We start from the raw sequence: 15,672 nt of genomic DNA, 5'->3' as shown, positions 1-15,672 counted from the left end.
CGACCAAACACTTAGCAGCAATAACAACTCTTAAAAAATCAACATATAAAAATCTCTCAACACTGATTTGTTGTTTATTGGATGATCAACTTTAAATGCAGATACTAGTAGCGACAAAAACATAAAATACAAAACAATTATTAACTCAGTTCGATTGCACCAATTTACATCTGGGGTCTAATCCAAGCGTGATTCACTATCAAAACCATTGAAGCAAAATACAATCGAGCTACACAATCTCACCATTTCTTGATGATTTCCAACATTCAATCTATCCCCCAATATTTCTCATTTTCAATGATCGAACATTTCACCCTAGTTCTCCCATGGAAACTACTAGAATATTTCCCAACCACGGCCACTCGAAAATCGTTGTTTGGATCGTTGTAACAAATTTAGATTATTCTCTTTTGGTATATTACTTCCATTAGACGCGCCTTCACTAGGACCACCGTTAGTAAACATAAAAATAATTTATGAATCAACAACCAAGTGGGCCTTTATAATATTTGGGTCCTAATCGTGAAGGCCAAGCTTATGCAAAGGCTCATATATCTGTCATTTGTGTGCAAACATCAATCAAAATTTAATCAAGAAAATAACTAGTAATAATTTCTGTTTTTTTTTTAGTTAATATTTTCCAACCACGAAGGAAAGCAAGAAGTATTTTACTATCATCAATGAATAGACGAGAAATCAATTTATCTTCCTTAAAGCAAACACAATCAAATCAAACTAAGCTTAACCATAGTTACAAGTTAAAAAAAAAACAAGGGCAATAAGGACAAGTATAAACAACAACCAAAAGGTGTAAATGACAACAACTCATTCTCCCTTTGGGATACAACAATCTAAAAAAGAATATTAATCTATCAAATTAGCGGGCTCCTCTTTATCCATCACAAACACCTCATTTGCCTTATAAATGTTACCAACACCTGAAATATCTCCTCCAAACTATTTGATAAGCCTACAAAATTTTTCAAACACATGGTCCTAACAGATTATCTCCTCAAAATAAAGTGAACAAGCTCAATTCTCCTCCATTAAGTATAATTAATTCCAAACATTAGAGATATGAATTGAAATATGTATCTTCCATAAGGATGACAATGGATAGGAGTAGACCGAAATCTGACCCAGACCCGGACTTTACCAATTTATTTGGAGTCGGGTCTAATTATTTGGGTATTAGATCGGATATGAATCGGATCTTTAATAAATTTTTGGGGATCGGGTTGGGTCCAGGGTTTAATTGTAGACCCTAACCGACCCAGACCCGGACCTGATTAATTAAATAATAAATTGTATTATGATTATTATTATTATTATTATTATTATTATTAGTGTTGGTGGTGGCATAGGTGTTAAGACAGTATAGGTGAATATTTATATTTGTCGTATATATATTTTTTATTTATTTTTTGAAATAAGTAAATATTTTTTTTACGTAAATCAGGTAGAGTTAAACTTGTGTTGAATTTTTTTGAATTTGGCGGATCTGACGGATACATCATAGGTAGGGTCCGGTGACATACGGATCCGGATACATTAGGGTCTGAATAGGGTCTTGAGTACAATAATATACATATGGGTAGGGTTTCGAGTCTATCTATACTTGACCCATTGTCATCCTTAATCTCTAATAAGCATGAGCCCAAACCTTCAATACAAAGCATTCTCATTTGATCACAATGATGATTACTTTTGTTGCAGAGATACACTTCCACGTTCGACCACTCTTCCAAGACGACACCCATTATTGCAAAAATGTCTACAAGATTGGTATCAATGATGTTGACACATGCTGAATGAACAATCAATGTCCACAATTTATTTCTTTCGAATTGCAGCAGATTTTCTTGTATAGTTACCACCTAAAACTCATTTCTAAGGTTGTTGTAACATTTTTTTGGTTCAATCTTGAAATAAAGAAATTCAACCTGGCAAGTTCTCTGAAATTAATTGACTTTCTCCTTATCAAAATCGATCTTGTGGATCACCAATGATTTGATCTAGAGGATGGTTTTTGCTATTTTTTAATGGACCTTCAGCCTTTAATTTGAAATTTCCGGCTCTATAGTGCAGTTCATGCGACGTCGAATTGAGTTTGATTTTTGTTCACTGTCAACTCTTTTCTACAAATATGTTTTGTTCGAATCATCATTCAATTACAATATGTCTTCATCTAAGTTTTGATCTTTTTATTCACCCAATTTGCTATAGAACTTCACACTGACTTATTTTGTGACATTTCTACTTCTGAATATCCTTGGCCTATCACAATCCAACAAAAATTAATTCATCATATCAAATCAAGATAGATAACGAACCTAATACCTTGATTAGAATTTCTGCTAGTTGCTTTGTTGTATGAACGTGTTCAAGATTGCATACTCTATTTTCGAAACCTTCAACAATACTGTTTTGTTTGATTTTGGATATGCAACAATGAGCGTCTCCAATGATAAACTCTTATGGATGCAACAGTAGACCGAACAATGCTTTGTTGTTAATTCAAGGTTATTGCTTCCCGAGGGTTGTTCATGTGATGTTTGGATGGACTCTCTTTTACTTTCATCAGTCAAATTCAATCCTTTAATGCTACATTTTAATTCAGATCTTACTTTGTCATCACTTGAATTTTGTTTCATTCTCTCATATAATTCATTGAAGAAGTCCACATTAACGGACTTCTTTCCAATATTTTGCATGGATAGAGCAATTAGACATGCTTCTTGATTCACCTTAAGTCCCCATACCAATCTTGCCATAATTATGTTATTCAAGTGTTTTGATGGCCAAAATACCTTTCTACTCGGCCATAAATTTTGTCTGATCTAATCACAGTCCAGCTCTTGGTGTTCCGATCACTTGCAATACTTCCAATTCGACAATTGTCTACCTGATTATCGAACATTCATTCGATTTTCAGAAATTTTCAGAACAACATCCAGTCTCCCAATCTCTTTGTTATCAGTTGGTTCAAAGAGCAGTCCACCTCTAACAAATATTGTTTTAGAATGTTCTAACCTTATGAGTGTAGTCAATCCCACTATGATCACCATATGATTTCCCGACGTTTAACACTTCGTTATGCTTTTGTTTCCTTTTCAGCAACTTTTTATTTTCATCCATGAACTTTTTGTTTGTAAAATCAAATTCTTCAACTTTCTTCCTTAGATAAGTAGCCTCGTCAACTACTTTATCTTGCTCTGCAGGAATTTCAGTTAACTTTTTGTTCATTTCCATCAGCATCTCGATCTTTTTGTCTAATCTCATAACACATGTCTTTAATTTTTTATTTTTTACAACTAAGAATTTATGTTTAGCCACCACCACGTCATAAGCCTCCACCAATTTTTCAAATGTCATTTCAGTATATTCAATCTCCTATTTTTTTCTCATTATCACGAATAGTGAACACAACAACCTTGTCTTCTTTATTTTCGTCATCACTCCAATTTACACCTATTACTATCTTATCATTTTTCATAGTTGTTGCATATTCTTTCTATGCAGATTGTCTGTCAACTTTTCGATTGCTATTCGGTCTTTCAGTCTGAATCATATTCGATTCAAGGTTTTGGAAATATTTTTAGATAGATTGTTTGACTATTTTCTTTGACATATATTTGGAATATTCTTCGGTAATATGTTGAAAATGAGGCTATGATATCAATTGTTAGCCCACAAATCAATCAAACACCTAGTAACAAGAACAACTCACTTCGAAAATCAACATATAAAAATTCCTCAATACAGACTTGTTGTTTGCTGGATGATCAAACTGAGAATGCACGTATTAGTGACGATAAAAATAAAAAATACAAAATAATTGTTAACCCAAATTGGATGCACCAGCCTACATATCAGGAGTTCCAACCCAAACGTGATTCACTATTGAAACCATGGAAATATAAGAATATATGTATACAATCGAGCTACACACTTAAGAAATCAATCTCACCGTTTCTTGATGATTCCCGACACTCAACCTATCCCCCAAACCCTCGCACTCTTAATGATCAATTATTTCACCCAGTTCTCCATGGATAATACCATAATATTCCCCAACCACGGCCACTCGCAAATCGTTACTTGGATCGTTGTAACAAATTTAGATTTTTCTCTTTTTGATATATTTCTTCTGTCAGATGCGCCTTCATCAGAACCACCATTAGCAAACACAAAAATGATTTTTGGATCAACAACCAAGTGGGTCTTCGTAAATTTGAGCTATAAGGTGGCTCAATCTTCTGCGGAGGCCCACATGTCATGCCGACTACCTACAAATATTAATCGAAATTTAATCGAAAAAATAACTAGAAACAGTAAAATTCTAACTCGAACTCGAATTCAATTTGAATTTTATATACTCCATCCGTCCACTAAAATTAGCACAATTTGATCCAGCACAAAAATTAAGAAAAATAAATATTTTTATTGAAAAAGTGATAAATAGTTGGAGGTTTTGAAAATTTAGGGTATGTTTCTTTAGAGGGGTTTGGGAGAATTTGAATTTGAGTTTGATTTTTATTTGAATTTTGGGATGAATTTGAATTTTGGTTTTTCTTTTGTATTTGGGTTTGGTTGGGGTTTTTGGGAGTTTTGATGGTTATTGATTTAATGAATAATTGATATTGTATGATTTGATTAGTAATTTATATTATACCCAACATATATATTTTAAATTTTTATTTATTCGTATTATAAAAAAAATTATTTTCTACAAAATGATATATATATTGTATAGATTTTTTTTACCCTATAATTATTATAAATATTAAATAAATATAAAATTTGAAAAAAAATTAAAAAAAAATAATAAACAAATGGCAGCTTTTGCTGAGGATCTGGCCTGGTTTTGGAGAAAACACAATGGACCAGAATAAACAAGCCCTTGGTTATAAATTAAAGTAAATGAAGTGAGGGAATGTAGTAAATTTAATGATATTGGTTATAAATAAGTATTGAACAACGGAATTAAATGTTGATTTGTTAATTTTGTCAAAATTAGTAATGAGATAACTTTAACAAACAGATTAATAAAAGAAAATAAAAATAAATTTAACTGACAAAAAAGTATATGTTATATATTTTTTATATATAAATTAAATATTTTAAATTTTATTAATAATATAAATATTGATATAAAAAATTATATATATTATTTTAATATATAAATAATATAAATATATTATGACTTCAACTAATTACTTGTAAATTTAAAATAATTAAAATTATTTTATATATATATATATATATTTATTTTCAATATCCTCACTAAACAAACACTTTTTTAGTATTTTTTAATAAGCATATTTAAATTTCTTATAAAATATTTATTCCGTCCGCGTCCTAATTCATTATATTCCAAATTCAATAATATGAGAATAAACTTTGGGGGTGTTGGTGTTTTTTTAATAGATGTATTTTTTTAAATATTAAATATACAATTTTTTTTTTTTCAAAATCAAATTTGTTAATGATATTGAATTATAATATTATTTTATTATATTATTATAAGTAATATATTATTGATAATTTTAATATATATAAATAAATTTAAAATATATATTTAAATATTTTATTTATTACTCTCTCCATCCATTTTTTAATGTCCTATTTGATATTTAGAGGCATTTTTAGACAATTAGGGTTTTTTGTTATGTATAGAAAACGAAATGAAAGAGTAAATAAAGTAAGAATAAAAGAGTAAATTTTGCATATAAAAATAGAAAGAGGACAATAGTTATTGGACATGTCAAATAAAAAAATAGAACGTTAGTTTGTGGACGGAGAGAGTATATACATGTAATATGAATATATTTGATAGATAATAAAATTTTAAATAATATAAATAAATAAATAAATATATTTATTAATTTATAATTATTGTAAATATAAATAAAGGGATTTAAATATATATATATATATTTATTTATATTTAGTAGAGAAGACACCCTGAATATTTAATAAAATAAAAATAAGAAATGGGAGGAGGAATTGAATATCATCTATGACTGTACGGAAGCCCGCTAAAACTTCATTCTCCCCGCCCCAAAATTGTAGCGACGCACTCCAGAATCTGCACGATTATCGAAGATTTTTGGGTGAAAACGGGGGATTGAAGTTGAAAGGCGCAGTTCCGGCATAGTTGAACTAATAAGCAGGCAGAGATGGGGAAAGACGAGGACGAGATGCGGGGTGAAATCGAGGAGCGGCTGATAAACGAGGAGTACAAGATATGGAAGAAGAACACCCCATTTCTCTACGATTTGGTCATCACCCACGCCCTCGAGTGGCCTTCCCTCACCGTCGAGTGGCTGCCCGACCGGGAGGAGCCGCCCGGGAAGGATTATTCTGTCCAGAAGGTTATTCTCGGCACCCACACCTCCGAGAATGAGCCCAATTACTTGATGCTTGCGCAGGTGCAGCTACCGCTCGATGATTCCGAGACCGATAATCGCCACTACGACGACGAACGCTCTGAATTCGGCGGCTTTGGGTGCGCCAACGGAAAGGTAGGGTTTCTTGCTCGATTAATTATTAATTATTAGGGAAAAATGTGTAGTACTTTGTGCACTGGAGATTGTACCTCCGTAAAGAGGCTATGGACTGGTCCTTCATCTGCGGGTTGATTGGTATTTACAGTTTACTAGGAAAAAAGAAAAACACAAGGGCTCTCAGCTCTGCCCCAATTTGGATCGGATTCTTTTAAGGCCCCATTTTGTTGTTAATTAAGGAATGTGTTTCTTTGTGCATAATTAGGGTTCAAATATATGCGAGTTTAGTTTGGAAAACTCTATTTGTCATGATAATCTTGATATGTATACATTACAGTACAGTACATGTTTTGCAAGCATGTGTGTGTAGCTTTCAATACTAATCTATCTATGTATGTATTATGTTGTAGGTGCAAATTATTCAGCAAATAAATCATGATGGGGAAGTGAACCGGGCTCGATACATGCCCCAAAATCAATTTATTATTGCCACCAAGACCGTCAGTGCTGAAGTCTATGTTTTCGATTACAGCAAGCATCCATCTAAGCCTCCATTGGATGGTGCTTGTAACCCTGATTTGAGGCTAAGGGGGCACAGTACCGAAGGGTATGGTTTATCCTGGAGTCATTTCAAGCAAGGTCATTTGTTGAGTGGATCAGATGATGCGCAAATATGTTTGTGGGACATCAATGCAGCTCCTAAAAACAAATCTCTCGATGCAATGCAAATATTTAAGGTATATTTTTTGGGGTGAGTGTTTCCTGTGGGTTTGCTGTGTGTAAGAGGGAAAAATCAATAATACCCATAGGTTTATGTATATTGTGTGATGGTATTTTGGTAAATAGAGGTAAGAGTGAGGTAAATTGTTAATTGAGTGAGAACCGCATAAATTATAAATGGAAACGAGCTATTGAGGTGAAATCATTCTAAATGAAAATTGAGATTATTTAGGTGGGGCGAAGGGAGTACAAGGATGTGAAAAGTTTATATTTATATATATATATCTTTCTTCCTGAGTTTCTCCTGCTCGTAGCTACTGCCGTTTGCCCTCCTGTTTCAGTTTTTCATTTTGTTTTTTCTTTTTCTTTTTTTTTCTGATTTTTCTGATTTTTTTTCTCTATTAGTATAGTAAAGTTATATTATTAATTTCATGTTATACATATTTTTTGAGAGAAGCTTGATGATTATTTTATTTATTGAAAATTTCTTAAATTAATTGCATATATATCTGTGTTATGAATATTGAAAATATTTTAATAGTTATAGTGCATGTCATGACATGGAATACCATGTGCTTTTTACGACTATGATTCATGTAAAAGAAGAACAACTAGTTTTTTGGTTTGTTGTGTAATCAAATAAATATGGAAGTGTGAAATATAGCACGAATGAAAACTTATTGACAATTTTAATAATTTGATAGGTTAATATTATTCTACTTAGTCTGCTCTGGATTGTAACTTGAAGCCAATACAACTTTGGTTGATGAGATTGTTTTGTCATACTTTTGTATGGCATGAATGCCAAATGATCTTGAGCGTGTTTATGATTCACAAACATGAATATAGCAAATTGTTTTCACAATGAATTGGACACGAATAATGATTTTCTATGTAGTGAAAGTGAAAGAAAGAACAAACACAAATATGTTCAATTAGCTTAATGAGCTCAACACAAGGATTTGGTTTGGTTAGGTTCTTACAACCCTGATTGAAGTTTGCCTTTTTCCAGTTTTCATGAGCTGGTACCATTGCTTTTAGTTACAATAAGCTTGCATTTGCTAACTGCAGATTCATGAAGGAGTCGTTGAAGATGTAGCATGGCATCTCCGACATGAGTATTTGTTTGGTTCTGTTGGTGATGATCAGTATCTGCATATATGGGATCTTCGTACCCCAGCAGTTAGCAAGCCCATTCAATCTGTAGTCGCTCACCAGAGTGAGGTTTGTTTTATCTTTATGATTTGGCTGAATTTCTGAAAATAAAATTAGTTGTATTTGTGGCTTAAGAGTATAAAGGAAAAGTTAAATTACATATTACCCTTCTGAAACAAAAAGTTTCCAAAAAAGCCCTTTTAAAGAGAACCACAGAAAAGCCCTTATATATGTTATAATAATGTAACATATTTCTATTCGGGAGTTTATGTGTGGTTTAACTTTTAGGGTTTTACAGATTACAGAGGGTTATTCTAAGAAAATTAAGCTCTTGTAGATGTCGTAAACATGTCTGGAATTTGGCATCTAATGGTCAAGCTGTTCATCATCAGTTGCTCATTTCCGGACTTTTTGATAGTATCACATGTTGTGGTCAACTTTTCATATATATTTTGCAATTTGCAGTTAATTTAAACTGTTTTTCAGTCTATCTAAGAGGATAATACTAGATGTTGAAGTTAATATGCTAATGCCAAAAACATTTTCTTTTTCCTTGGTTTACTGTCTCCAAGTTGTCATATCACATTTCCACTGATTATCATCGTGCTGATAGAGAAATATACATCATCTGATATGATTATCTCTGCTTAATCATCTGGTATTTGTGCCCTGAGAATAATGTCCCTCCTATGCTTACAGGTAAACTGTTTGGCTTTCAATCCATTCAATGAATGGGTTTTAGCAACTGGATCTACTGACAAGACTGTGAAATTGTTTGATATGCGAAAGATTTCTACTGCCCTCCACAAATTTGATAGTCATAAGTAAGATGTCTTTTCTTTCTATTGGTTGTAGAGGGGTTATCATTATATTGCCTGGTCATTGGTGAGTGTAAGAACTAAAACTCTCATCTTTATTTTACTGCTGTCTAGAGAGGAGGTGTTCCAGGTCGGATGGAATCCAAAGAATGAGACTGTTTTGGCTTCTTGTTGTCTTGGTCGGAGGCTGATGGTCTGGGATCTTAGCAGGTATTTTCTTCGATCTTCCAAGCATTTTAATGTGTAGTATTATTTATGTGGATGTGGAACCGGATCTGCTATTTCATAATTGTAGAACTGATGGTTGAACAAGGCTGATATTTAGTTTTCTTGATGTATTTGGCTTCACAGGATTGATGAAGAACAGACACCAGAAGATGCTGAGGATGGACCTCCAGAGCTTCTGTTTATTCATGGTGGTCACACTAGTAAAATTTCGGACTTCTCATGGAACCCTTGCGAAGATTGGGTCATTTCCAGCGTTGCAGAGGATAATATCCTACAGATATGGCAAATGGCGGAGAACATCTACCATGATGAAGATGACCTGCCCGGAGGTGACTCCACTAAAGGTTCTTAGCTTGAAAAGGAGCCCTAGTATGATCAGGTGCATTACCTAATCTCATTTGGTTTTCTTTCTGTGCGTTTTGGTTTGTCAACAGAGTTATTTATTTTATTGTATTGTGTATTACTTCGTATTCGTGGATTTTTCGACATGGGGTCTTATGAATCAAGTTTACTGATGAGATGGGGTGTGGAACCATGGCTATTAGTCCACAGTATACACCTGTTGATGATATAGGCTTGTGATTAGATGAAATGGAAATGGTCATGCTATGATATATGCACAATAGGTGTTTTTTATGCTTGTGATGTGATCAGGTTGATGTTAATGAAGTGTATTACTGATCAATTATCTTTAAAAGGATTTAGGTATCTTGATGAGCTTGCTACTTGCTATTTTGCCATGTTTATTTTACTACTTTGCATGTTTATACATATGTATATATACATATATGAATTGCTAGACTGCCTATTGGATCTAATTAGCATGAGGTTGATAGGCTCCAATTAGCACGTAAAACTATAAGGGGCAGCACAAAAAATAGAACATAATATATGTTGTATAAGCGATTAGTATGTATGGTTTGTTTTATTTTATATGTGCTCTGTTATGTGTTATTAGTTCATATATTTTGTTCAAACCAGGATAGCAACCGTTGCTATATATTATGGGAAAACAACCATGCAAATATGAGGAAAAGTCTCAGTTTAGACAAGATTTTTGGAAGTTTTGGAGTTTTAAAAAATTTAGGAATAATAAAAAGACGTTTGCCACAGAAAAAAAGTATTTGATAAAATGATTTTAAAACATTGAAATAGTGTTAAAGATTCAAAGTTGTTTGCCTATTTATGATATCTTGCATTTATGCAAAGATTGGAATAGGAGAAAAAGAAAAAACTACAATTTAAGAGGAAGATGTGTATAATTACCAAAAGAATTGATACTATTTATACACTAAACTAGCCCTGACCTTTGTATTATACATGTGTATTGGATTGTATTTTTAGTGCTGTTTTTTTTTTTTTTTTTTTTTTGCATTTTATATTGTATATGTTTTGATAAATATATATTAAAAATTACTGATTTTATTATTAAATGACTATGATATATTGTAATTACTAAAAAATATAAACGTATTGTGATTACTTGAATAAATTGGTACGCTTTTTACACTGGAATTAGGAAAGTGTAATCATAGGTAAAAAAATATATTCCAATAATCTTCAAATATATTATCTTAAGTTTATCCATTATTGCCGTTTTAAATTTTTAAAAACCAAAGTTATCTTCAGTTCTTGTTAATGTCTTTTTAAAATTTCAAGCATATTTTTTCTTGTATTTGTTTATTTATTAGTGACAGATTTATTTTGTCTCATGTTGATACAATTTTAACTTTTAAAATATATATACATATTTAAATTAATATGGAGAGATTGCATGGATAATTCAATTTATATATCTTATATAATTCGGATAAAAATGTGTGCATGACCATTAGAAATACCTTTAAATTTACACTTTCTACATTGGTATTATTAGCGCATAAAATTAAAATAAACAAGTAAAATAGTACTTCCTCCGTCGAAATAGTGCACGATTTTTTAGGTAATTATTATTATTTTTTTTGTTATGAATTTAATTTGTCCTTAATTGTACAATAGAGATTAAAACTAATAAATGAATGAAAGATAAAAATGTAAAATTTATATTTAAAAAAAAAATAAGACAGTTGTTAAACCTACCAGACGGATGAAGTATTTAACAAATGAGTATTTTATTTTTTTTTCAATCATGACACGTCAAGGATACTAAAAAAAGTAGTAAGTTTGTATCCTCTATATCATCATACTGTAATAAATTTAACATTTGAAATTAATTTCAACATAAGCTTTTTTATCCAGTCTTATTATAGATCAAATCTACTTTCTTCTCCAATCTAACTACATAAAAAAAATTACTTCATGAGACAAAACTCTGAACGAGAAACAAATTCCACTGCCCATTTCTACTTTCAAACTCAAACTCAAACTCAAATCCCAATAATAATAATAATAAATCCAGAAATCAGAACCTTACTAACAATTGTCTGATTACACACATACACACACACACATAAATCATCAAAATCCCAATTAAGTTGGTTGCTGCATTGTTAAAATTCTACAGTGTCTGTTTTCCACAAAACCACCACAACATCACATTACAACACACAACATCATCATGAAAGCTTACACCCCAAAAACAACTAAAGAAAGAACAAAAAAAATTGCAAGAATCAGTGGGGTGGGGAATGCCAATGCTGCCTGCTTCCATTTCATTTCACCTATACATTTTAACAAAGAAACAAAATGAGTTTGTTCTTCACTCGCTCGCGTACCAGTAAAACTCCCGGGAGCCAATCTGATCTCTTCTCGACTCGCTAATGCTGCAAGTGCCAAGCAAGCTCCCACTACCACGACAAGGATGGAGATGCATGGATCGTCCATGGCATTTTCGTCACTCCCTCTTACCTTCCTCTCCCTCGTCCGCGTCAGAAGAGTCTCCATCCTTTGTATCTTGCTTGACTAAACTTATGTTGCCCGGAGATTCTCTGCATAATGATTCAGTTTCTTCATCATCCGTCTCATCTCCCTTGCTGTCCATGTATGCATATCTGGTTCAAGAAAAAACCAAAACATAAAAAAATCAAGTGAAACATTGCTTGATCGAAAAGCAAAGAGAGATTTGGATTCTTTCTTGAATAGTATATATGAATTCATAAAAAAAAATGAGTTTTTACCGTTGGGAGTTTTGGGACGGTGCCCAGAGATAGCAGATGACACAGAGTAAAGCAAATGCAAGAATGTCCCAAAAAGCAGTGATTATCCAAGCGCTCTGCCATCTTTCGTTGAAGGGGTCTGTTGCTTTGAAATAAACCTGTGCGTAGCAAATTGTGGGATGCATGATCTAACGTTGGTATATAAATTGTGTCTGAAAAATGATACGATAACAAAGGAAAGCCAATCGTAAACAAGCACATTTATTCTCTAATGCCAAGTGCAACAACAAAAGCACAAATTAGTGTAGAAACTATTAAATGATGTAAATGAGCGTCTCACCTAAAAGCTTGACCTGTTAGAGATACGCATCATTTATTTATTTTATCTGCAAACGGGAGGTCACCAACAAGAACCAAGATACACCATATAAAAATGCTTACTATGTATGATTCAGTTATATTATCTAATCTTCTAAAGAGTGAGTTAGTGACCTTAACAAATAAGCAAGCATAGAAGAATAGAAGTATAGCGCAAGCAATAAATCAGCTTTGAAAATTTTGGATTGATAATAATAGAGAAGTCTGTGAATGAAAAAGAATAAATTGAATAATAAATAAAAAATAAAACACACACAACAGAGAAGCAAGAAATGGGAATATATACCTCATATCCTATCCACACAACTGAAGCAATAACAGCAACTGCAAGGGCATTCGAGAACTTTCTGTAAATGTCCAATTTGATCGAGCTCCTTTTAGCCTGAAAACAACTTTTTTCAATGTCAAAAGTACTAATAAACACAAGGGCAGGTTAACTCGGGGATCAGAGCCCACAAATCAATTATACTATGAAAACCTCAACTTACTGTAACATAGGAATTACCTGCAGTTGCTCCAATGTCTTCGAAAGAGAAGTGAAGATCCATAAAATCAAGAAGGCATCCAAAAATGCCACTGGGAGAACAAAAAACACTCTTGCTCGCCCTGCTATGTCATTTATGCTTCCTACATACTCCGCAATATTGAGCATTTCTGATGCCAGGAAATAGGTGATTCCAACAAGAAGCACCTTTGTCGTTAGACCACCTAGGGTAGGTCGAACAACACCATAGCCCATAGAAACAGAGAGTATAAGAATGCGTGAAAGGGTTCTTCTTACAGCTCCAATTGTCACAACCCAGGTTGTAATACCAACCGGCCTCATTCCCGTGCTATTGAAGTAAGCATAGTCAAAGTACCAGAATGTCATTTCCAACAAACCAAGAGCAATAACAGAAGTGATGCAATGCTGCAGTAGCAACACGTCGTCCCAATATCTGGCGTACTGGAAAACCCATATACCACAAAGAATTGCATATGCTATCGACATAAATATGTAAAACTTCATCAGAGGAGCCATTCTGCCTGGTAAATATCCACCGGGGTTCTTCCAAACAGTCCTTCCCGTCACTCTCATGCCCCGGAGTCTTGTGTCGCATGTCATAAAGAATAAATTATACATCCCCGTCTTTTTTATGTTGACCTCTTTTTTGTTCTTCATATGTGCGTACGCCATGTCTCCTCTAAAATAAATGTTCAAAGCAACAGGCCAGTTCTTATCTGTAGCTGACGGCGTTCTAATTACTTCCCCTTCTTTGCACCCTTCGAGTTTAGCAAGATCAGGTGTGCAACAAAGTGATCTCTGGCCGCCGTAAGCAGATCCGCCGATATTGTCACGATCAGCTGCCTCAAATATAATAACTTGAACCAACCCACCGTTGAAATCCACAGTTGGTTGATGATCAGCTGCTGTTTTACTCCCCCAGAAGGTTATGTTCTCAAATCTAAATCAATTTTACATTTAATCAGCAAGTGATGTTTTCGAATGAAGATGATTTAAACTGAAGACATGATTGAATTATCAATTCTCATTCAATTTATGAGCAATCAACAAGCATCATTCATGCATTTGAGAACCAAAATATAAACCAAATGAATTGTAACCAACATTATTGAGATCCTAAGTATGAACATAAATTACTTACAGATAACAAACCATAATAGCAGAGCTAATTTTTGCCCTCTAAAACTGTTCAAGCTGATCTCTAAATCATGTTTTGAAAGAGGGAAGATGTTTAACATTCTGTAAGAACACTGGACCTCAGATCTTCCGTGTTCTCCCCAATACTTACAGTCTCTTCTTAATTGAAACCGCAAAATCGAACTAATTCTATTCAAAATTCCAATACGACTGCATCAAGCTAATACTGCAACAGAAATGGTGTCTAATTCTTCAACAAGTTAAAAGTAAGATGATAACAATCCAATGCCGGTCAATTCGAAATCAGATCTATTAAAATTCAATCACTACCAATCAATCTCACTTGCTATACAGAATCATTAAGAAATTTAAAACAATAATTGGAATACCTAATATAAGACCTATGCTCATCCGAGGCAGCGATGCCTTCGCTGCCGCCGGAGAGGAGATAAGCATTGCCGACTTCCCGAAGCGGATCGCTTTCGTAAACATGAATCGACGCCTCAGTTGATTGGAACGCGGAAATCAAAAGCAACACTACAAGAGCAAATCCGAGAATGACGCTGCGGCGCTGAATCGGAGCTGAGCCCATGGGAAGGGAGATCTTCCCCAAGTTTGTAGAGAGAGAGAGAGAGCGAGGAGGAGAGATTGGAGGGGAGAATTTGGTGGCGGTGAGGTGAAACTTTGAAGACAAGTGACATTCCAACTAAATTGAAGCTTAAGCAACAGCCACACGAGATCAGAAAGGAGCACGTTCGTTACACGCGCCGATCAAGCGCGTGGGCGCCATCCTAACATGCGATGATGTAATAATAATAGATACTGGTTGACAACAGTGAGGAAGATCATTCATACCGACACCAACACTGTGTTATATGTACTAAGGCTCAAAGCCCATTTGAGCCCAATATTATAATAAGCAGGCCCAATATAGTAAAATACAGGGAATGTACTACATTTTAGTAGTATTTAATTTAAGTTTGAATTATAAATAATAAAAATTTAAAATTAAAATAATTATTAGATATATATATATATAAATAAATGTAGCTATAATACTTTGAATTAAAAAAATTTAAAACTATATTTTTAATATAATATTTTAAAAATAATAATAATGAATAATA

At 33.2% G+C, this 15,672-nt stretch overlaps 2 protein-coding genes across 2 annotated transcripts; one reads left to right on the top strand and one right to left on the bottom strand.

Annotated features, from left to right (window-relative positions):
* Positions 1 to 5,998: 5,998 nt before the first annotated feature.
* On the top strand, positions 5,999 to 10,155 carry LOC127252665 (WD-40 repeat-containing protein MSI1). Its single transcript, XM_051276944.1, has 6 exons — positions 5,999 to 6,527; positions 6,920 to 7,246; positions 8,301 to 8,453; positions 9,084 to 9,208; positions 9,317 to 9,412; positions 9,554 to 10,155. Exons 1-6 carry the CDS (start codon positions 6,183 to 6,185, stop codon positions 9,780 to 9,782), a joined length of 1,275 nt encoding a protein of 424 aa, XP_051132901.1. The 5' UTR covers positions 5,999 to 6,182; the 3' UTR covers positions 9,783 to 10,155.
* A 1,729-nt stretch (positions 10,156 to 11,884) lies between these two features.
* On the bottom strand, positions 11,885 to 15,371 carry LOC127252656 (uncharacterized). The gene is made up of 5 exons (XM_051276938.1): positions 14,935 to 15,371; positions 13,409 to 14,348; positions 13,190 to 13,285; positions 12,547 to 12,683; positions 11,885 to 12,420 (listed from the first exon to the last, which is right to left on the bottom strand). Exons 1-5 carry the CDS (start codon positions 15,135 to 15,137, stop codon positions 12,264 to 12,266), a joined length of 1,533 nt encoding a protein of 510 aa, XP_051132895.1. The 5' UTR covers positions 15,138 to 15,371; the 3' UTR covers positions 11,885 to 12,263.
* Positions 15,372 to 15,672: the final 301 nt, after the last annotated feature.

Source organism: Andrographis paniculata, unplaced genomic scaffold (assembly GCF_009805555.1).
Source record: "Andrographis paniculata isolate CXL003 unplaced genomic scaffold, ASM980555v1 Contig46END, whole genome shotgun sequence".
Lineage (NCBI taxonomy): Eukaryota > Viridiplantae > Streptophyta > Magnoliopsida > Lamiales > Acanthaceae > Andrographis > Andrographis paniculata.
This window is presented reverse-complemented; position numbering and strand designations above follow the sequence as displayed.